General features: G+C 43.5%; 1 protein-coding gene across 2 annotated transcripts in view; it reads left to right on the top strand.

The window, feature by feature from the left end:
• The window catches only part of mcoln1a (mucolipin TRP cation channel 1a), a 53,588-nt gene that overhangs the window by 5,996 nt on the left and 25,170 nt on the right, over positions 1 to 22,422 (top strand). The window contains exons 2-4 of one of the 2 annotated variants that reach the window (XM_041177295.1): positions 7,439 to 7,659; positions 15,418 to 15,585; positions 19,581 to 19,737. In XM_041177295.1, the coding sequence (XP_041033229.1) occupies positions 7,439 to 7,659; positions 15,418 to 15,585; positions 19,581 to 19,737 (546 nt within the window). The remainder of the gene's footprint in view (positions 1 to 7,438; positions 7,660 to 15,417; positions 15,586 to 19,580; positions 19,738 to 22,422) is intronic. The other variant, XM_041177296.1, reaches the window with a different exon arrangement.

Raw genomic sequence — 22,422 nt, forward strand, 5'->3', positions numbered from 1 at the left:
AGAGAAGCAGAGTTAACGCTTTGAGTCAGTATGACAGCCTATCATAACTTGGAGAGCAATTGTAATGGTGATAAAAGCAAAAGACTGCGGATGCTGGAAATCCAAAACAAATCCAAAAATACCTGTAAAAACTCAGCAGGTCTGGCAGCATCTGCGGAGAGGAACACAGTTAACGTTTCGAGTCTGAATGACCCTTCAACAGAAGTAAGTAAAAATAGAAGAGAGGTGAAATATAAGCTGGTTTAAGGGGAGGATGGTATCCTTCCAGAGACTCCAGCTATACAAAATCTCCCACAACGCATGCAGATGGCGAGGAGACAACTCTGAGAAGGACTGCCCATCCCTTAGTCAAAACAAAATCCCAACTTTTAGTTCAGGCCATTGTAATGGTGGGCTGTGCAACAACAACTTGAATTTATAAAGCACCTTTAAAATGTGGTCAAAAGTCGCAAAGCATCGAATCAAAAATTTTACGCTTAGACACGTAAGATAAGGAGAAACCAGGACAGGTGACAAAAAAAAGAGAGGTTTTAAGGAGCACAATGAGAGGTGGAGAGGTTTAGGGAAGGAATTCCAGAGCTTGGGGCCTGCATGACGGAAGGCACAATTACTAATGGTGGGCTGGAGGAAGTGCTGACAAAGCAGATCAGAATCGGATGCTTTTCTTGTTGAGTCTCTAGGCAGTGTGGAGTAAGCTCAGTTCGGCTGGAGTGGGGAGATGGGAATCCCTGAGCAGGGCAGTGTGTTAGATGCATGAGGAAGTCACCGTAATTGAGTATGTGCATTCTAGAAGGTGAGAGGGGACTGTCCGGGCTTCTGGCTTCTTTTGTGTACGAATACTATGTGAGGAAGCTGCTGCTGTTTGTAGAATTCCACCCCAGCACTTTTTTTAAGACAGAGAGGAACTGGAAAAAAAACTAAAGCAGCTTTGGGCGTGGCTGGAGCGTGCGTTTGATGTGTAAGAAGGGTTGCAGTTGACCGTTGGGTTTCTGCCTTCAATTCTTGTTGTGAAATCAACGTTGCAGTCTGATTTCTTAACTTTTCTCACATACCAACAAGAGCCTCTGGTGCATTCAGCCTGTCCAAATCCAAAACCAGGAGATCTAAGAGAGGTGACAACTAAATTTAAAAATCCTGACTAATTTGAGGAGGGCGGGAATCTTATCTCCAAACCCCTTAAGCAATTGAAACTTGCCCAAATACTGCACGCTGTTGACTGTCTGTTGATGGCATGAATGCTTTCTTCATTTCCTGGTTTCGTGGTACGTGCAGCAACCGCCGAGTATTAAACTGGTCGAATGCTCCAGTATTTCCTTCTCTTCCCTGGTGTGCACATCCAGCAGCCCAAGCTCTGGTTCTCCCCATAACAGAGGCCACTAATTCCATTCCAGAGACTTCACGCAATCTAGGGTTTAGTGCAGTACCGAGGGAGTGCTGCACTGCCAGAGGTGCCGTCTTTCAGATTAGGCTTTAAACTGAGGCCCTGTCTGCCCCCTTGGGTGAGCGTAACAGATTCTGAAGCATTATTTTGAAGAAGCACAGGGCAGTTCTTCCTGGTGTCCTGGCCAACATTTAGCCCTCTCTCAACATCACAAAAAAATTATGATCTGATCCTTACTGTCCTGATGTCTGGGGGACCTTGCTATGCGCAAATTGGCTGCAAAGTGCTTTGGGATATCCTGGTGTCATAAAAAGCGCTGTATAGCTGCAAGTCTTTAATTTTACATGGATGGCTTGTTAGCCTGACTGTGAACTGCCTGTCAGTAGATATGGTGGGTGAGAGGGGAGGGAATTTTCCAATCCATTTCCAATGGAAATGAAAGGCAAACCTACATGACCACCGATGTGGCTGTCAAGCTTTTTGACAATGTAATGAGTATCCCAGTGGATGTCAACCCGGTTTTCTGAGGCCTGAGCTCTGATCTCCTGCTTGTAGAGAACTTATTTTCTAATTAATCTCTGTTCCAATGTCCGTTTCTTAATGGTTACTTATTAAACTTTGCTGCTTCTCCTGCTGTCCTCTGCCCAGCTTATCACCCAACCCACTTCAACACTAAGCTCACCAGCTACTTACTCATTGAAACAAAAACAAAAATACCTGGAAAAACTCAGCAGGTCTGACAGCATCTGCGGAGAGGGATACATTTAACGTTCCGAGACCAGAACTAAGGAAAAATAGAAAAGGAGTGATATATAAGCTGGTTTAAGGGGGGCGGTGGGACAGGTAGAGCATCTTTTGGCAATCTCCACCTATCACTAGCCCTCTAACCAGCTCTACCTGTCCCACCCCCCACCCCCCCTTAAACCAGCTTATATTTCACCTCTTTTCTATTTTTCCTAAGTTCTGGTGAAGAGTCAGACAGACTCTAACTGTTAACTGTATTCCTCTCTGCAGATGCTGTCAGACCTGCTGAGTTTTTCCAGGTAATTCTGTTTTTGTTTCACTAATTAATTCCCCAGGAAATTTAGGCGAAACCTCTTTACTCAGTGCTTTAGAATATGGAACTCGCTACTGCAGGGAGAGAAAAACGTGCACCTTTAAAATGAAGTTTGATGATTGGGAGAAAGGATTAGAAAGATATGATGAGGATTAGTAGGATATGCTGGGAAGAGGTTATCGTGGAACGTAAATGCCAGCGCAGATTAGATGGGCCAACTAACCTATTTCTGTGCTGTAGACTGTATAAACTACAGAGCTGTATAAAATAAACCAGCAGTACTGAGTCTACTTGTACCTATTGTCCCATGCATAGATCGGCCCTGCAAACTAGAAGCTTCTTGACCTGTTTGACTCTGTGCCACATCAGATAGTTAAATTCTAACTGGATCTGTCTATTCTCCTACCTAGTGCCTGAATTTAAATGAATATAATCCCAGGATAGGATTGACCAAGAGGCCAGAACAGGCATTCCAAGATCAGCTGATTTGGCACATTCCACCAGCATCTGGATAGATTAAGTTTATTGGGTGGCGTGACTGAGCTGGCACAAGGCTCTCTTAATCCTCAGAGATTGCTTTTGATGTTTTTTTTTTCTCCCTCATTTGTCTTAACTCCTGTCCCCCTCCTTGCTTGTAACGTTGTGAAAGTAGCCTGTGCAAGCTGCCATCTTCAAAGAAAAAGTATTGCAGGCAATGTCAAGGGGAAAGTAAGGAAAAATAAATCCAGAATGCCCTGGACGACGCGAGAGATAGAGCTGAAGATGAAAAGGAAGAAGTGCGAGTACGACAAATGTCAGATAGAAAATACGATCAGGCTGAATATAGAAGGACCAGAGGGGAAGTGAAAAAACTAATAAAAGCAAGGCCGGATCATGAAAAGAGACTGGCACCTAAAATAAAAAGGAACCCCAAGGTCTTCCATAAGGATATAGATAATAAAAGGGTGGTAAAAGAAAGATTAGGGCTGATTAGGGATAAGAAAGGATACTGGCAGATGGAGGCAGGAGAAATAGCTGAGGTATTAAACGAGTAGTTTGCCTCTGTCTTTGCAAAGGAAGAAGATGCTACCCAGGCTGATGAGAGAGGAGGTAACTAATACATTCGAAGAATTTAAGGTTGAGAAGGAGGATCTGTTAGGCTATCTTTACTTAAAATAGATAAGATACCAGGACTGGATGAGATGCATCCAATGGTACTGAGGAAAGTGAGAGTAGAAATTAGAGGCACTAGTGATAATCTTCCAGCCTTCCTTAGACACAGGGGTGGTGCCAGAGGACTGGTAGAATTGCGAATTGCAAACCCTTGCTCTTCCTGATATATATTAATGACCTAAACTGTGGTGTTCAGGGCATGATTTCAAAATTTGAAGATGAAACGAAGATTGGAAACATTGTCAAGTGTGATGAGGATAGTCACGAACTTCCAAAGGGCATCGACATGTTGGTGGATTGGGCAGATAAGTGGCAGATGAGGTTCATAGCAGTGTGAAGTGATTCATTTTGGTAGGAAGAATATGGAGAGACAGTATAAAGTAAAGGGTGAAATCCTAAAGGAGGTGCAGGAACAGAGGGACCTTGGTATATACGTACATAGGTCATTGAAGATGGCAGGGCATGTTGAAAGAGCAGTTAGTAAAGTATATAGCATCTTAGGCTTTATTATTAGGGGCATTGAGTACAAGTGTAAGGAGATCGTGTTGAACTTGTATACGACACTAGTTAAGCCTCACCTGGAGTATTGCATCCAGCTCTGGGCACCAAAGTTGAGGAAGGATGTGAAGGCATTGGAGAGTGTATAGAGGAGATTCACAAGAATGATTCCCGGGTTGAAGAACTGTAGCTATGAGGATAGATTGGAGATGCTGGGACTGTTTTCTTTGTAGAAAAGAAGGCTGAGAGGAGACTTGAAAGAGATATTCAAGACTCTGAGGGGTATGGACAGGGTGGATAGTGAGAAACTGTTCCCACTCAGGAAGGTGTCAAGAACTAGAGGGCACAGATTCAAAATAATTGGCAAAGGAGTAAATGTGATATGAGGAAAATTTTTTTCACCTAGAGGGTGGTTGAAGTCTGGAACAAACTTCTTGAGAGGATGGCAGAGGCAGGTTCGATCGAGGTATTCAGAAGGGAATTGGATTGCTATCTGAAAAGAATGTGCAGGGTTATGGGGATAAGGCAGGGGGGGTGAGACTAGGTAGAATGCTCTTTTAGAGAGTCCGTGCACACTCAATGGGCCGAATGGCCGCCTCCTGTACTGTAATGATTCTGTGAAATATGTGCTGGGAATACCTTGCTGAGTCGCACAGAATCTTGCAGCTATGAGAAGGCCATTCGGTCCATCGTGCCCCTACCAGCTCCATAAGTGACCCATTCCCTACACCATTTTCCATTGTGCCTTTGGTGATAAACTTACACCTGTTTCTGACTCATTGACTGGTGGAAGTGCTTCTCTTCGCGCCCCCCCCCCCCCAACCCCCGATTTTGCTCTATTGAAACTTCTCATACTTGTTCCCATTTACACAGTACCTTTCATTATCCCAAAAGGTCCCCGAAGTGCTTCAAAGATTGCAATAGGAGCGGAATTGGAGGGAAATTCGGAGGAGAAGGTCAAAGGCGTAGTTAGCCCGATGACAATTTGTGTTTATGTGGTGCCTTCCATACCCTCGGGACACCCCAAAGCAATTTACAGCCATTATATTTTGAGTGCAGTCATTCTCACACAGGTAAGTATCATAGCCAATTTACCCACAGCACTAAGACAACTGACCAGATAATCAGCTTTGCTGAGGATGGCTCAGAGCAAAATATTGGTCAGAACTCGCTGCTAATCTTCGCCTAGCATCTGGGAACCTTGTGTCCACCTGAACAGGTGTTTGACCAATGACAGTCTGACAGCATGCATCCCCCTTGGTGCTATCTTTCTCATGTCACCGTGTGCTCGAGCCTCTGGTGTGGGGCTTGAACCCACAAACTTCTGACTGAGGCAAGAGTGCTGACTGGTTATTGTTCACTGTTCTTGTTGAGTGTAATGGATAGAACTGCTTTAATATGCTCCTAAGTCACCGGCTGGCAGAAATTCTGAATGTTATTCAGGTGTTATGGCCCTGGCCCCTGTCCGTGCCAGCTGCCCCTCGAGGCTCTGGGTACAGTTCTGTGGGTTCGAAAATGCCTGTTCTTTGTGAGCCAGTCCAGATCGTGCTGACAGCATATTGAACCCATGGGTGAGCTTCATAGCTGAGCTCCGATTCTGGCCTCGCTTATTGTCCACACCTCATACTTGGTGCAGTTCATAGGCAGGCGAACTTGACACCTTGCTCTGCACAAAATATCTGCTACATATGCCTCAGGAATTGACTGCATGTGATAGGTGTATGAATGCAAGTTCTTCAATCTGTGCTCAAGGATGGGAAGCAGTTTAAAGTGCCTGCAAATCTGCAGTGAATCTAATTACGGTAATTGTTATTCTTGGGACCTAGAATTGGCTCACACAGGTTCCTTATTGGTAGCTGTATAATAAATTTCACATGCCCATAATATCTGATCAAATGTTAGCTTCAGGTACGTAATTTTGTATTTTAACCCTGTGCTCACACAGTGCCCAGGTGTGAGTTGGACTTTTCAGTGTACTAACCTGATAATACAGTGCCCAATTTTTGGTTTGTGTGGGTTTGATCCTGAATTGCGTAGGGGCCTCTAAACCTGCTGGTAGCACAATGTTGAGATTGGAGAGGTGGTGGTGTATTGGCATTGTCAACGGACTATTATTCCAGGGTAGTAGTCTGGGGGCCCAAGTTTGAATCCCACCACGGCAGATGGTGAAATTTGAATTCAACAAAAATGTGGAATTAAAAGTCTAATGATGACACGAAACCATTGCCGATTGTCGTAAAGACCTACCTGGCTCACTAATGCCCTTTAGGGAAGGAAATCTGCTATCCTGATCTGGTCTGGCCTACCTGTTACTCCAAACCCACAACAATATGGTTGACTTTTAAATGCCCTTTGAACAAGGGCAGTTAGGGATGGGCAATAAATGCTGGCCTAGCCTGTAATGCCCACATCCCATGAATTAATTTTAAAAAATGTTTGGTTGTGATATGTTGCTTTGGGGGTCACAGACTCTGAAGAAGAACCGGTCATTTACGACTGAGGTGAGGAGAAATATCTTCACTTTAAGCATTATGAATGTGGAAATTCTCTACTCCAGAGAGCTTTGGCCACTCAATCAATAAGTATATTCAAAACTGAAATCGACAGATATTTGGCTTTAAAAGAATCAAGGAATATGGGGATAGTGAGTAAGGAATTGAGGGATATGAGGATAGGGGGGGGAAGGTGAGGGAGATAGAAGGCTATCCATGATCTTATTGAATAGTGGAGCAGGCTTGAAGGGCTCAATGATCCTCTCCTATTTTTTGTACAAAAGATATTTTTTGTTAAAATGGGATATCTGGGTGAGACAGTGAGCATATATGTGTGTGCATTGCACAGAGTCAGCTCCACAATCTTTTATAGTTCCTTATCCTGAAGTGGATCAGTTGAAAGTGCTGTGTCTGTGTCTGTTTATGGTTTAATCATTTTGTGCCAGTAATGGTTCTCAAACAACAGTGGGTTGAATAACCAGTTAATCGATATTACTGTTGGTAGCTGTTGAGGATGGAGAGTTGACTGAGGAACCGGGAAAAGCCCCTGTTGAGTGGAAGCACTTGTATTTTACCTCTTTCATGTGAAGAAGGTGCTTTGGTTTTGCGTGCCATGCGAGATGCAGTTAGTGCTTCGAAAGGCATTCAATTTGACTGGTGTGAGATGGCTCTCATGGTACATGGAGGTTGGAGGTGTCTGGCAACGATTTGCTCAGCGCTTGAAGGAGAGTCAAAGGTGACATTGCCTGGAGTTGTGGGCTGGTAGTTGGACTGAACTCAGAACGCTGACATTTGCCTCTTTACTGAAAGTGTAACTCCACGTGCTGATTGCTGGGTTTTACTTCCCTGTCCATTCAGAAAGAGAGAAGCTGCTGACTTCAGTGAACAGTTATGGCTCCCAGGATGGTGTCCACGAGATGCCTCCTCGGCCCAGCCTCCCGTCTCAGGAGCAGGAGGAGGAACTGAGAAGGAAACTGAAGTATTTCTTCATGAGCCCCTGCGATAAATTCCGAGCAAAAGGCCGGAAACCCTACAAACTGTTGGTGCAAATAGTCAAGCTCATCGCAGTCACGACACAGGTAAGGCGTGACATCTGGAGAACTTTGCTGCATAAGATTGGCACAGGTTGGAACGTAAGCTGAACGGACTCTCAAGGAATCCTGTCCTCAGAAAGTGACGATAAAGGGGAGATGATGGTGTAGTGGTAGTGTCACTTCACTAGTAACCCAGAGGCCCAGGCAAATGCTCTGGGGACATGGGTTCAAATCCCATCACAAGCAGCTGGTGGAATTTAAACTCAATTAATTTGAAAAAAGAAATCTGAAATTGAAAGCTAGTCATCTAATGACCATGAAACTATAATCAATTGTTGCAAAACCCGCCTGGTTCACTAATGTCCTTTAGGCAAGGAAATCTGCCACCCTTAATCGGCCTGACCTACACGTGACTCCTGACCCACAGCAATGTGGCTGAGTCTTAACTACTCTCAAGGGCAAGGGCATTTGGGGATGGGCATTAAATGCTGGCCTTGCCAGTGCTGCCCACGCCCCCTGAAAGAATAGAAAAAAACAGGGGCCTCTTCCGGGGGATTTGGGATACTCATTATTGTGCCAGCTGAGATCATTAGTCATTTGTACTTTGACATGAGCCGCTTTGCAAATTTTATTTTACCCAGTGGTTAGGAGAGCACCTCCAAGTTCTCCTGGAAGTCGTATATGTCCTGACTTCGACAGGCGTTCGCTGTTTCTTTGTCATCGCTGGGTCTAAACCCTGGAACACTCAGTCTAACAACAATGGGAGCTGTGTCACCATACGGGCTGCAGACATCCCTGAACAAGGCGCCACCACCTTCTCAAGGGTAACTCAGGGTGGGCAAAAACATTTCAGCCTTGCCAGTGATGCCCACAATGAGATTTTTTAAAGTGTTTGATTCTAGGGATCATGGAAATGAGTTTAGTATGTGAACTTACAGACTCTGGTTCACTGAATCTATTCTCATTGCTGGAAATTAAATGCTAGTAGTGTATTGCTAAATTGGGGAAAACAGGAGTTTGAAGGAAGGCATTGGATTTCTGTGGTGCTTCTCACAACCTCAGGGTTGCAATATTGTCTCTTTGTAACCCTGGGAGCAGAAGATAAGAAACTGGATAAAATGTTTGTTTTCTCTCGGGAAAACTCCTCTCCCTACGCGTATGTCTGTTTTCAGATGAAATAGTGCCCCTTGCGTGAGACTGAATGCTTTTTTAAAATTTGGTTCTGGGATGTGAGTGTCGCCAGTAAGACTGGCACTTACTGCCCATCCCTAATTGCTCTTGAGCAGGTGATGGTGAGCTGCAGGAAGGATCAAAAAAGCAGAGTAATACTTAAGAGGAGAACGACTGCAGAATTTAGAGGTGCAGGGGGATCTAGGTGTTCTCGTGCATGAGTCACAAAAAGTTAGTATGCAGGTACAGCAAATAGTTAAGAAGGCTGATGGAATGCTCGTCCATGGGATGTGGGCGTCGCTGGCAAGGCCAGCATTCTTTGCCTAGTTAACCTTGAGCGCATTTAATAGTCGGCCACATGGCTGTGGGTCTGGAGCCACGTGTAAGCCAGATCAGGTAAGGATGGCTGATTTCCTTCCCTAAAGGATGATAGTGAATCAGGTAGGTTTTTATGTTAGTTGTGTGATCACCATTCAATCCAGATTTTTTAATTAATTGAACTTAAATTCTACCTACTGCCACTGTGGGATTTGAACCCATGGCCCCAGAGCATTAGCCTGAGCCTCTGGATTACTAGCCCAGTGACACTATCACTAGAGCACTGTTTCCCCTGGGCTGCGGACACTGGTATGGTTAATACTGATTCAGGGCTGCCCAGCAGGGTGGGATGAGCCGACTGGCTAGCAGATACCATGGTAAATCTTAAACGAAATACCATGTTGGAGCTCCTTTTGTAGGCAGAAAGAAGCAGAAATGTAAACCCCATCTCCTTCCGATCTGATAGTTGGGAAGATTCCCATGAGTTTCCAGCTGTTGTTACCTCCTGCCAAATTCCTGCTCCTGCCAGCCTGGTAGCACATTGCCAGATGTCTGGCAAAACTCGAGGAGCTTTTACTTAAGTAAACCCGTTAAGATTGGCAGGCTTACCATGTTACTGAACTCTCCAGTTACACCACCTATTACCGTACTCCTCTCCCCATTGTCTTTCCATACCACCCCCACACCACCCCCAACCCAATTCTCCCGTAAAGATGGAGGCCTCTGTCAGTGAACATATTGTAACTTACTGACATCGCAGACCGCACTGAAAAAGTAGTTAATTGCCAAGCCACCTCAAAGGACTTTGGACAATGTGTCAAAGTGCCATAAAACAGTGCTTTATAACAATGGGTTGTAAAAATAAATTACTCCCAGTTCTGGCAATGTCTGAAAATGTTTCGACTATAAGTAGAAAATCTATTGCTTGTGGCTAATTTGTGCTGGTAAACCGAGATTCTCCTTTGAGGTGTAAAGTGAAAGTTGTCACAGTCCCAGAGGACCATAGGCTGCTCTGTCATTAGAGAAAGATGACTGGTGGTGAGTTTAAGCTGAGGGTCACCACACCTCAGGTGAGGGGGCAAGGTTGAGAAGGCGGGGCCTTCATGGATGACCTCAGCCGGTGTGGGGATTGAACCTGCGCCGTTGGCGTCACACTGCATCACAAACCAGCCAACCGAGCTAACCGAGCCCCGTTTGAGATGTAAACTGAGGCTCTATCTGCCCCGTCAGGTGGACGTAAAAGATTCCAAGGCCCCTTTGAAGACGAGCAGATGAATTCTCTCCAGTGTCCAATAACTTAAACAGGTTATCTGGTCATTCACCTCATTGCAGTTTGTGGGACCTTGCAGTGTGCAAATTACACATTGTGTGCTGCATTTTCTACATTACAATGTATTTCATTACAGCATGACTATATTTCAAAAGCACTACATTAACTGTAAAATGTTTTAGGATGCCCAAAGTTCATGAATGCATCATAGAAGGGCAAGTCTATTTTTAGTTTGCTTCACATTGTGGAAGTAAAATGAGGGTCTAAAGGTTCTAAATATTAAAAGTGAATTTAGGACTGATATCGGGAACTGCTTTACACAGCGTGATCTATGTGTGACTCTGGGATAATGGAGGCAAAGTCCCTGGGATGATTTAGTTATTGTATTCACCCCATTGCAACGTCTTTCTTAATGGGATAAATGGCTTTCTGCTTCTATAATTACAGGTAACTTGCAAATGAACGTCCAAATAATCAGAGTTTCTTTTGGTGCAGTGAATGGTTGGTGTGAGCCTTGGCAGGGGGGGCCTAGTACTGCAAGGATGTTGAGTGTTCTCCTGCACTGATCGTATATTTCCAAAGTTTTGTAGGCCACAGAGTCAGTATGACGCAGGAGGATACCATTGGGGCTTGTCGAGTCCATGCCAGCCCTCTGTAGTACAATCCATTCAACTCAATTCCCCTGCTCTAAGCCCATAGCGAGTTTATTTCCCTTGAGCCCATCCAACTTCCTTCTGATATCATTGTTCACCTCTGCTTCCACCATTCGCGTAGGCAGCAAATTCCAGGACACTACCATTCACTGAGTTTTTTAAAAAAAAGTTCCTCCTCATGTCCCTCCCTACATCCCTTGCCTAAAATCTTAAATCTGTGTTCCCTGGTCCTTCTACCATCAGCTAATGGGAACATATTTTCTCTGTCTAATTTATCAAGAGCGATCATAATCTTGTACACCTCTGATCAAATCTCCCCTCAGTCTCCCTTTTCTCCAAGGAGAACTAGCCCAGTTTCTCCAACTTAACCTTGTAACTAAATTCTCTCATTCATGGAACCATTTTGGTAAATCTACTTCACACGCTGTCAAACACCCTCACACCCTTCCAAAAGCGTGACCTGACCTGGATGCAGCACTCCAGTTGTGGTCTAACCAAAGCTTTATAATGACTCAGCATAACTTCCCTGCTTTTGCACTCCATATCCCTATTTTTCAGTCGAAGGGCGATGAAAATCCCTGTGAAAGTGGAAGCTGCAGTGGTTCTGGGATAAGTGGGTTTTGTTTTAACTTTTTTAAACCAAGATTTAAAACTTTAGTAACCTATTGGTTTTATGAACAATAAATTCAACAGCTTTCACCAATAGGGGTTCACACAAACTTTAAACCAGCTGTACAACCAACCCATAGTCAAAGAGACTAAGGTTAATAATCCATCGCCATCCTGTGTGATCTTCTGGTCTGGCTGATGGGCCTTTGGGTGTGGTTTGTGGGATATATTAATGATTTGGACTTAAAGGTGGGAGGCATGATTGGGAAATTTGCAGATGACACAAAATCGGCCATGTGGTTGATAGTGAAGAGTATAGCTGTGGACTCCAGAATGATATCAATGGTTTGGCTGAGTGGACAGAAATGTGGCAAATGCAGTGCAATCCGGAGAAGTGGGGTCATGCGTTTTGGGAGGGCAAACAAAGCAAGGGAATACACAATAAACGAGAGGATATTGAAAGGGGTGGAGGAAGTGAGACACCTTGGAGTGCATGTACACAGTCCCTGAAGCTGGCAGGGCAACTAGATAAATTGGTAAAGACGACCCATGGAATATTTTCTTTTATTGGACGAGTATAGAATACAAAAGCAGGCATGTAATGCTGGAACTGTACAAAATGCTGGTTAGGCCACAGCTGGAATTTTGCATACAATTCTGGTCACCACATTACTGGAAGGACATAAATTGCTCTGGAGAGAGCACAGAGGAGGTTTACAAGAATGTTGCCAGGGCTTGAAAATTGCAGCTATGAAGAAAGATTGGATAGGCTTGGGTTGTTTTCCTTAGAATAGAAGAGGCTCAGGGTAATTTGATTGAGGTGTCCAAAGTTATGAAAGCCTAGATAGACAGGAAAACTTGTTTCCTCTAGTGGAGAGGCCAATTACCAGGGGACACAGGTTTAAGGTAATTGGTATGAGGATTAGCGGGGATGTTAGGAAAAACTTTTTCACCCAGAGGGTAGTGGGTGTTTTGAATTCGCTTCCTGGTGTGTGGTGGAGGCAGGAGCTCTCAACTCATTTGATCTGCCCTTGAAGTGCTGTAACCTGCAAGGCTATGGACCAGGGGCTGAAAGGTGGCATTAGAATTGGTGGCTAGTTTTTTTTCTTCAGCTGGTTCAGACATGATGGGCTGAATGGCTTTTTTCTGTGCCTTAACTTTTCTATGGTTCTATGGGTAGTTGATTGCTGGGTTCGATGAGTTGTTTTTTAGAGGGTTGCTGGGTGAGGGTGAGAAGAGTCGACAGGCAAATAGCTTGTTCCTACCCTTGTACAGGGATTGGAATACAAGAATAAGGAAGTCTTGCTACAGTTGCACATGGTTTTGGTGAGATTGCATCTGGAGTATTGTGTGAAGTTTTGGTCTCCACATTTAAGAGAGGATATACTTGCACTGGAGACAGTACAACAAAGATTCACTAGATTGGTCCCTGGGATGAGGGAGTTGTCCTATGATGAGATGCTGGGCCTGTATTCTCTGAAGTTTAGAAGAATGAGAGGCGATCTCCTGGAAATGTGTAAAATTCTGAAGGTACTTGATAGGGTGGATGCTGAGAAATTGTTTCCGCTGGTCGGGGAGTCTAAACCATGGGGGCACAGACTCTTTTAGGACTGAGCTGAGGAGACATTACTTCACTCAAAGCGTTGTGAAATTTTGGAATTCTCCATCCCGTCGTTAATTACATGCTCAGTCGCTGAATGCATTTAAGGCTGGCATAAACAGATTTTTGGGGTCTCGGAGTTAAGGGATTATGGGGAGTGGGCAGGAAAATGGAGTTGAGCCCAAGATCATCCACGATCGTATTGAATGGCAGAGCAGGCTCAATGGGCCATGTGGTCTACTCCTCCTATTTCTTGTGTACACGCAGTGGGTTTGGGGAGGTCATTCTGTGTTGAGAGATGATGGACTGGGAATGCCAAGAAAACTGAGGGAGATTTATCAACATCAGACACGACATAGTGACCAACTGGAGCGGAACAGCAATAGCACTGTTTGCATATACCTGAGAAATAAAGAAAGGACTTGCTTTCCATAGTGTAATGACGCGGCAGTTGGTAAAGGTTGAGCTGTTTAAATCCCAGAGGGAAACTTGAAACAGCTGTCAAAGCCTATATTTTCAATTGGTATGAGATGCAGCTCTGAATTCAGGAATAAGGCCACCAAGCCTCGAGGTTTTTAATATAAAACTAAATTAAACATTTATTAATTTAACAATAAATTAAACATACACATGTCTACAAATGACTACCGTAATAACTTTTAAACAAATCCCTCAGGTAAATCTCCACCAAGGCAACAGTAACCCATAGACTTTAAACAGACACCAAGCAAAGCACATTTGACTGTACAAATTCAAAATGAGGTTCCTTGCAATTTGGTTCCTTTTCAGACACAGTTGGAGGCTTACAGGTTGGTTAGATCTTAAATGCCTCTGACTTACACACACCTTTCTGTTTATACCTAGCTTTTCCTTTGAATGTTAATTCTCCATTGTATCACTGGGCTTTTAACATCACATCTTCTAACAATAACATTTTCATCCCACTAATTTTATAAGTAATATAAACACATTGCTTGCTAGGTGCAAGATTTTACTCTCGCTCTTGAATGTTTTATTCAACAAATGCAAATTTGCACTTTACCTTCCATCCTACTTATGTTTATCTAATTAGCATCTCAAAACTATTATACATCAAAGCACCCAGACTAGCTGCCCTTAATGCAATAAAGACACACGCAGATAGACACACTGACACAGACCCCACTACAATTCCATTTTAAAAATAATTTCCAGTAACATTATGGAAATTAATTTCTTCATGACAATTTCCAGTAACATTATGGAAATTAATTTCTTCATGACAATTGCACCTTTCATCCCAAAGTACTTTACAACCAATTACATACTTTTGAAGAATATTCGTTGTTGCACTGTAAGAAATGCAGCAGCTTATTTGCGCATAGCAAGCTCTCTCAAACAATGAGGTAAAACAATCAGATTTATTTTTAAACCACTGGTTGTAATAAATATTAGCTGCAGGACCAAACAGGTTGAATGCCCCTCTCTCATTTTGCATTCAGGCTGGTGGAATAAGTTCTGTCTTAATATTTATTTTGTACGCTGTTCTATTAGATTGGTGGATTGTAGGGGCGTTGCCTGACAGCCATCCTTGTCTTTCCTGCTCCGCAGTGCTCCCTGTCATGGCTGAGCATCACAGAGCAAAGCATTCCAAACATCTGCAAGTTCTGGCCCTACAAAGGAAAAAAAAACAGAAACCTGGCATTTATATAAAACTACAGGATGTTCCAAAGCGCTACACAGCCAGTGAAATAATTTTGATGAGTAGTCACTATTGTAATGTGTGAAACACAGCAGCCAATTTGTGCACAGCAAACTCCCTCAAGTAGCTACATGGTAATAGGCCAGATAATCTGTTTTTGTGATGTTGGGTTGAGGGATAAAAATTGGCCAGAAAACTGGGGAGAACTCCCTGCTCTTCAAAACGGTTTCTTTTTACAGGGGTTGGAGCATCAGTTTAATGCCACATCTGAAAGACAACACTTCTGACAGTGCAGCACTCTCTCAGTACTGCACTGGAGTGTCGGCCTATATTTTTGTGCTCCAGTCCTGGAGTGGGACTTGAATCCGGAACTTCTGACTCGAGGTGAGCGTGCTACCAACTGAGACACAAAGTTAGCATGCTCAAATGACAGATGTAGCCCTGTTATCAGGGGATTAAATTCATGTTTAGAAACTGAAGATTTTTAATATTTTTTCCACAGCTGGTCCTGTTTGGGCTGAGTAACCAGATGGTGGTGGATTTTACAGAGGAAAACACACTGACCTTTAAGCATCTCTTCCTGAAGGATTATGTGGATGGGGTGGATGATTCCTATGCTGTGTACACACAAAGGGATGTCTATGATTCTATTTTCTACACAGTTGAACAGGTTGGTGGCTTTTATTAGAACCAGCTTTCTTTCTCTTGTTACCATTTGGACGCTTTCCCAGTTTCTCTCTCTGTTAACATGCTAAATTACACTTTCTGGTGGCAACCGGTGCTCATTGAGGCAACTTGCTATTTTAGCATGTAGTGGATTAGTGTATCTTATTATAAAATAGGAAGTATATAGGATTCATCATGTTGAAAGAAAGAACTTGCTTTTATAGAGCTTCTCATGGAACATCCTTAAACACGTTACATGCAATTAAGTACTTTTTAAAGTGCAGTCACTTGTAGTGTGGGGAACGGTGCAGCCAATTTGCACACAGCAAGCTCCCACAAATAGCAATGACCAGATAATTTGTTTTTAGTGATTATTTCCAACATTTTGTGTTTTTAATCAACATGTCTGACAGCAGCTGTGGAGAGAGAAACAAGGGTTAATGTTTCTGGTCAATGACCTTTCATCAGAATTGAGGAAAAGTCAAAATTGTAGTAGCTTTGGAGCAAAGGATGGCTGGGAAAAGGGACAAAAGGAAGGTGTGTGATAGGGTGAAAGGCAGGACAGATCAAATGACAAGAGTTAGCCTTACAGGGCTAAAGGGGGTAATTATGGTGAACAGAGAGAGCAGAACTTCAAGGTGGGCATTCTAGAAGAGAAGTGGCAATGCAATAAACATGAATTGAATCGAAAAGCAGAACACTGCCAATGCTGGAAATCTTGAATAAAAACAGACGTTTTGCCCCTATCCTCACTCCCACCCTCATTTGCTTGTTATGCCAATTGCTCTCACCTATCCTGAGAGCGCTGATATCTTGCTGCAGTACAGTTCCACTGGAACTCTTCAGTACCTCCCCCAACTGGCTGTTGTAGATATTTGGGGCTTGGTGGGTTACATGGAATTTACAGGCCATTTGTCGCAACAAGTAAATGCTAATATTTATTCTTCATATAAGGCTCCTCTCACTCTATCAACATTTCCATCTATTCCTTTCTCCCTCTTGTATCGATCTAACTTTCCCTTAAATTCATCTGTGCTATTTGCTTTAGCTACTTCACTTGAATATCATGTTTACTCTCCTTGATCTTTGTGCTGTATTCATAAGCATTCAACCCAGTCTTATCCCACTCTACTCTTTGCTACCTATCCCCTTTAACATTCATTCACAGTGGGAATCCCATATGTACCTGGTCTAGTCCTTCCCCCATATTCATAAATGCCTGTTTGCCAGGAGAGGTGGTTGGATAATGAATCAGAGCTAGGATCCTGGATGTCTTTCCCCTCCTCATCTTGACTATTGAGTCGATAAGAGGAGACTGCATGAGACAGACCAGGGAATGAATTTTGCCAAAATCACCGCGTCCCTTTAAGCAAGATTGCTGGCTTCCTTCTAGAGCATTATACTGTTCCAAAAAGTTTCAACTTGTCGCATTTGGAGCTGTAAGGTTGTGGGTTCAAATCCCACTCCAGGACTGAAGTGCCAGCCTACAAAATGTCCTTGAGTGTAGTATGGAAGAAGTCTGCGTTGTTGGAAGTGCCGTCAGTTTGTCTGTTCAAGTAGATATTTTAAAAAACAAAGTCTCTTGTCAAAATTCAGAGAAGTGGCAGATGATGTTGTCAGGTGGACCAAGTCCACGAGGGAAACTTGGTTACGCTATCATAATTTGTATTTGAGATGGGTGCACTGAATTCAGAAGCAATAAGTCCACCAAGATCTTTAGAGATTTTAAAAATTAAAGTATTTTTTAACAAAATAAAAGATGTTAAGCACCTACATAAGACTCCAATTACTTACCACTATAATAACTCCTAAAATTCCTAATTAACCTGACCCCCAGTTACACCCACTTTAAGGCAACAGTTGAAAATAGATTTTAGATTTAAAATAAACTCAGCAAGTTAACACTACCCTAGACAGTGGAATTCGAAATGTCCTTTCCCCCAACTTCAGTTTTGTTATATGGCAGACTTACTCACAAATGCTATAGGCTTCATTAAGGCTATTTCACACACTCCTGTTAGATCTTACATAGCCTTCTGACAGCCTTTCATTCTCCTTTATATATGTTTCTCTCATTTTAATATGTAAATTCTATTGTTCCATATGCTTTTGAAACTGTATCTTCTTCATAACAGAAAAACTTTCATATTACCAATATCGCTAGTAACCTTTGGGAAAAAACAAACACATTCCTTAGTCTTGTTTATCTGGCTAGTTGTAAATAGACTAAAATCCCTTTGAAATCCAAATTTCTTCATTTATCTAAAAATGCAAATTTCCTTCACACCTTACATGCTAAGCCAGCATCCATGTTTACTCATCAGCATGTCAAGCAGTGAGCTATTTTTGATCATTTCAAACTTGCAGTCTACTTGACTCCAAATATAATTAAATCTCTCACAGGCCCAACTATACTTACCTCCATAAACCTACTTCACAATGAACCAGAAAATGATTATGATAATTATTATACTTTCATCACAGGAATGTTTCCAGTGTCCTGGCCAATATTCCTCCCTCAGCCAGCATCACTAAAACATGTTTTTAAATCATTCATCTCATTTGTCATTTCTGGGTCCTTGCTGGGCACTAACTGGCTGTCATGTTTGCCCTCATAACAGTGATTACACATTCAAAGCAACTCACTGTCTTTTGTTATGTTGTTATTGAATTTCCTTCCTGTGTCACCTGAAGGCACTGAATTTTAAGAATGTGCAAACCCCACTTTGAGCCCCATTCTTTTGCATTGTCCAGCCAATGAATGTCTGTAGCGTCTTGCTTTTAGCATAGGGAAAAAAAAAGGCTTCAGACTAGAAAGGATAAAAGTGGGCAGTGAACCAAAGAAAGATATTGGAAGGGAAAGTCAAAAGCTTTGTCAAAGAAGTGGTCTTGGGATGAAGACAGAGAGAATTCCAGAGCTTGAGGTATTGTCAGCTGCAAGCGCTGTCATTGATGGCGAGTTGAAGGAATTGGGGCAGTGTTTTAGAGGGCTGGAGTTAGATATCGAGCTTTGGTTTTGATGCGGAAGAAGTTGTGCATTGCAATTGAACCCGATCCAGGAAAAATTGGCCCGCATTCCTATCTCTGACCATCATCCTGCAGGTAGGTGTAATGTGCAGACATAGGGTGTGGAGTGGTGCTGCTCAAACAATGAGGGGAGAGCCAGCACCATCAGGAGACCATGGGAGAAAGAGGCAAAACCTAAACATTCCAATATTCTCCTCCCTAAAGTTTCACTGGGCTCTTATCCCCTGTACATTCTGCTCCCATTCATGCCCTCCTGTTGCCCTGAACAAGGCAGGAGCAGTATATTATCACCCTCACTCTGCTTTCCCTCCCGTGCCTTCCTTCTGCTCAGCCAGCTCTTAACCAAGTAGCTTAGATCATAAATTCTACCTCAAGAGCAGTGGGATCTTTAGAATCTATTTAAGACTGCAGTTCCAATCCAGAGACTTGGGTAAATAATACAGGCCAACACTCCCAGCCTTAGAGATGGTGTTAAACCAAGGACCTGTCTGCCCTCTCAGGTGAATGCAAAAGATGCCCTGGCACTATTTCGAAGAAGAGCAGGCAAGTGCCAACTGGTGTCCACCCAGCATCTTAGACCACATCATTAAAACAGGTTATTCCAGTCATTACCATGTGTAGGTGCCTGCTGCACACATTGGCGCTGCTGCATTTCAGACATTACAACCCCGACAACACTTCAAAAATTCTTCGTTGGCTGTAAAGTGCTTAGGAAAGTCTTGGGATCGTGCAAATTGCTGTGGAAATGCAAGTTTCTTCTTTATTTATGGTGCTCCTGGTAACATTCTGCAACTCTTACCCCTGAGTGCTTTTCTCCTTACTGGTGATTTAATTTTTAATTGTGTGCCCCTGTTATTTGCTGCATTGCTTGATGGCCCTGAAAGCACAATAGCTTGATCCTGTGTTTGACTAAGTGGATATTGAGTAACTATAGTCAGTGCAGCTCACGAGATGCTTTATGTTTCCTTGTAGTATCTCGCTCTGCAAAATATGACTCTGGGACGGTACGCCTATGTGTTTGACGGTGATGAGAATCGCACTGCTCTGCAGCTCTGCCAGCGCTTTTATAAGAAGGGCAGCATCAATCCTGCAAATGACACCTTCAACATCAACCCACAGGTGGTAACAGGTGAGAGATTCCAGGACTGTGGCTCTTGAAACCGGCTCATGAAGTATTGTAATTATGTCGAGTGCTTTTGATTGCCCAAGTGCCTCTTCCCCACCTTGCACACTTTTTTAAAATTTGGGATGTGGATGATTCTAACAAGGACAGTAATTTTTGTTTGTCCCCATCCACCTAATGTGGCTGTGAGCAAGTGATGTCTCGCCTCCACTTCTGGTGAAGGTACTTCCACCTGCTGTTAGGCAGTTCCAGGATTTAACCCAACAGTGAAGAAGGAACGGTGATTATGTGACCAAGTTGGGATGATGTATGACTTGGGGAACTTGGAGTTGATGGTGACCCCATGACATTGCTGTTCTTGTCCTCCTTAATGGTAGAGGTTGCAGGTTTGGACACTGCTGTGGGAGCACCTTGGGTGAGTTGTTGCGCTGCATTTTGTAGACTGTATACGCTGCTGCTGCAGTGGGGGAAGGGGAAGATATAAGTTCAGGGGCAGGGGCGTTGAACAAACTGAGATGTCTTGGATGTTTTCGAGTTCTTTGAGCTGTAGCAGTTTACCCATCGAGATGAGCGGTTGGTTTTCCATCCCACTCCAGACTTGAGCGCAGTAGATGATAGGGAAGCTTTGAAAGGTGAGAAGGTCAGTCACTCTCCACGGGCCTACCCTTGTAGTTAGTGTTGATATAGCTGGTCCAGTTTTGACTTTCCACCCTTCCCCACAAGGTGCTGGCTTTGTTCATGGTCCTGGCTACCTTTTACCATGTGATCTGTCCCTTCAGATGTGGCATTAACAGATTTGACCATTGGAATTTGTGGGCCGATGGTTGAGTTGCCATAGCAGAAAGCAACATGCCTGAATTTTGACTGTGAGTGGGCGTGTAGAAAGCTGGGTAGCTACTGGTGGGTTACTCTCACCTCTGCAATCCTGTTTTCCCCCAGTGGCACAGAGCAGATGGCACAAGGGAAAGGGCTCTTGCTCTCCATCCTGGACAGGATAATTTTACACTGTAATTTATACTAACCTATCTCCAACTAGGAATTTATTTCTCTGTCAGCAGAGTGCAAAGGGAGTCCTTGCACTGAGCTGCAAACTACCTGTGCACTGAGGCACCATATCCCAGTGGGAGAGGCACTAGCTATATAAAAGTCTGGCTTTAAAAAATTGCAGAAATCCATTTTACATAATTACAATAAACCATTTAAGAACATTTACATCATGCTTTTAACTTGGTAACAGGTTCCAACGTGTATAGCAGGAGTATCATCAAATAAAAATTTGACACGGAACCACATAAAGTTGTATAGGTGACCAAAAGCTTGGTCAAAGACGGTAGGTTCTAAGGAGCATCTTAGTAGGGGAGAGTGGTAGTGAAGTTTGGGGAGGGAATTCCAGAACTTAGGGCCTAGGCAGCTGAAGGCACTCCTTCCAATGGCGGGGCGATGAACAGCGGGGTGTGTGAGAGGCCAGAATTGGAGGAATGCAGGAGGGTTATAACGTGGGAAGAGGGTATGGAGAAGCGGAGGGTTGAGGCCATGAAGAGAATTAAGATCGAGCAGTTACCAGTATAGGGACATGGGTGATTGACAAACAGAACTCAGTGCAAGTCAAGATACGGGCAGCAGAATTTGGGACGAGTATCATGTTGTGACATTTCCCCCAAAACGGATGTGAATGTAAGCTGCACCCAGTCCATAATGTGTCAGTATTTGAGGAAATGGTGGGGTCAGGTTTTGGGGAAGAAGTGGATTTGGGATGGGTACTTAACATTGAGTGGTTGAGTGGAGGTGGGTTGTAGGGGGGCAATATGTCACAAGCTGATTCTCGGTAATAAAATGCAGTGATATGAGAAAGCACAGGTACTGGACATCTAAAATCGTGCTGGAAACACACTGTGGATCCGCTGGCAGGGGGAAGGTAAGTTCATTTTTTGGCTGGAGCCCTTCATCGGAATCTGAAGAGTACAACCACAACATCCCACTCGGGGCTGGAGGGATGGATTCACGTTTTAGGGTGGGTCCCTTCAAATTCAGATTGAGGGTCGTACCTGAGACATCATCCGCTTGTTTTGCACACCCAACATTTTCTGCTCCAATCAATGTGACCTAAGACATTGTGGTGTGATGGGAGCTGTACATTTTGGTTAGCTATTGCTGATTACCTTGGGCGATTGTTAATTCATTCTGAAACCAGATGGTAAAGTAGAAACTAGACAGCAATCTTTTTACTTAATACTAGATTTATTTACAGAATGCAACATGCATTCTACCTCTTCCTGAGTCACCCCCCCCACCCAGTGTCCCACAAGTCTCTCTTTATACTCTGAAAAACCAAATAAACAAGTAAATAAGTTAACTAACGAACCGCCTTAGAAGGCTGAAATCTCTGTTTCTATTTTTGAAATATTTATTTAACATTTCTCCAGTTTTCTCTTGCTTTCCTGAAAGAGTTGGTTCAGACTGGACTACAGGTCACTGAACAACCTCTGACAATTGTGTAAGTGGCCATCATTCTCAAGCAGACAAGACATGGAGGTCACTTTTGTTAGGTAGGCAGTTATCCATAGATCATGCGGGATTGTAAGCATCTCTTGATCAGAGAGGGAATATTGGTTATATTGCTCAAGGGGCATCACTCCGCATCAAGGAGGCAAGCCCCAAGTGTGATTCAGCCGGAACAGGAATTGAACCCGC

The sequence above is a fragment of the Carcharodon carcharias genome, chromosome 30 (genome assembly GCF_017639515.1).
Source record: "Carcharodon carcharias isolate sCarCar2 chromosome 30, sCarCar2.pri, whole genome shotgun sequence".
Classification (NCBI taxonomy): Eukaryota; Metazoa; Chordata; class Chondrichthyes; order Lamniformes; family Lamnidae; genus Carcharodon; species Carcharodon carcharias.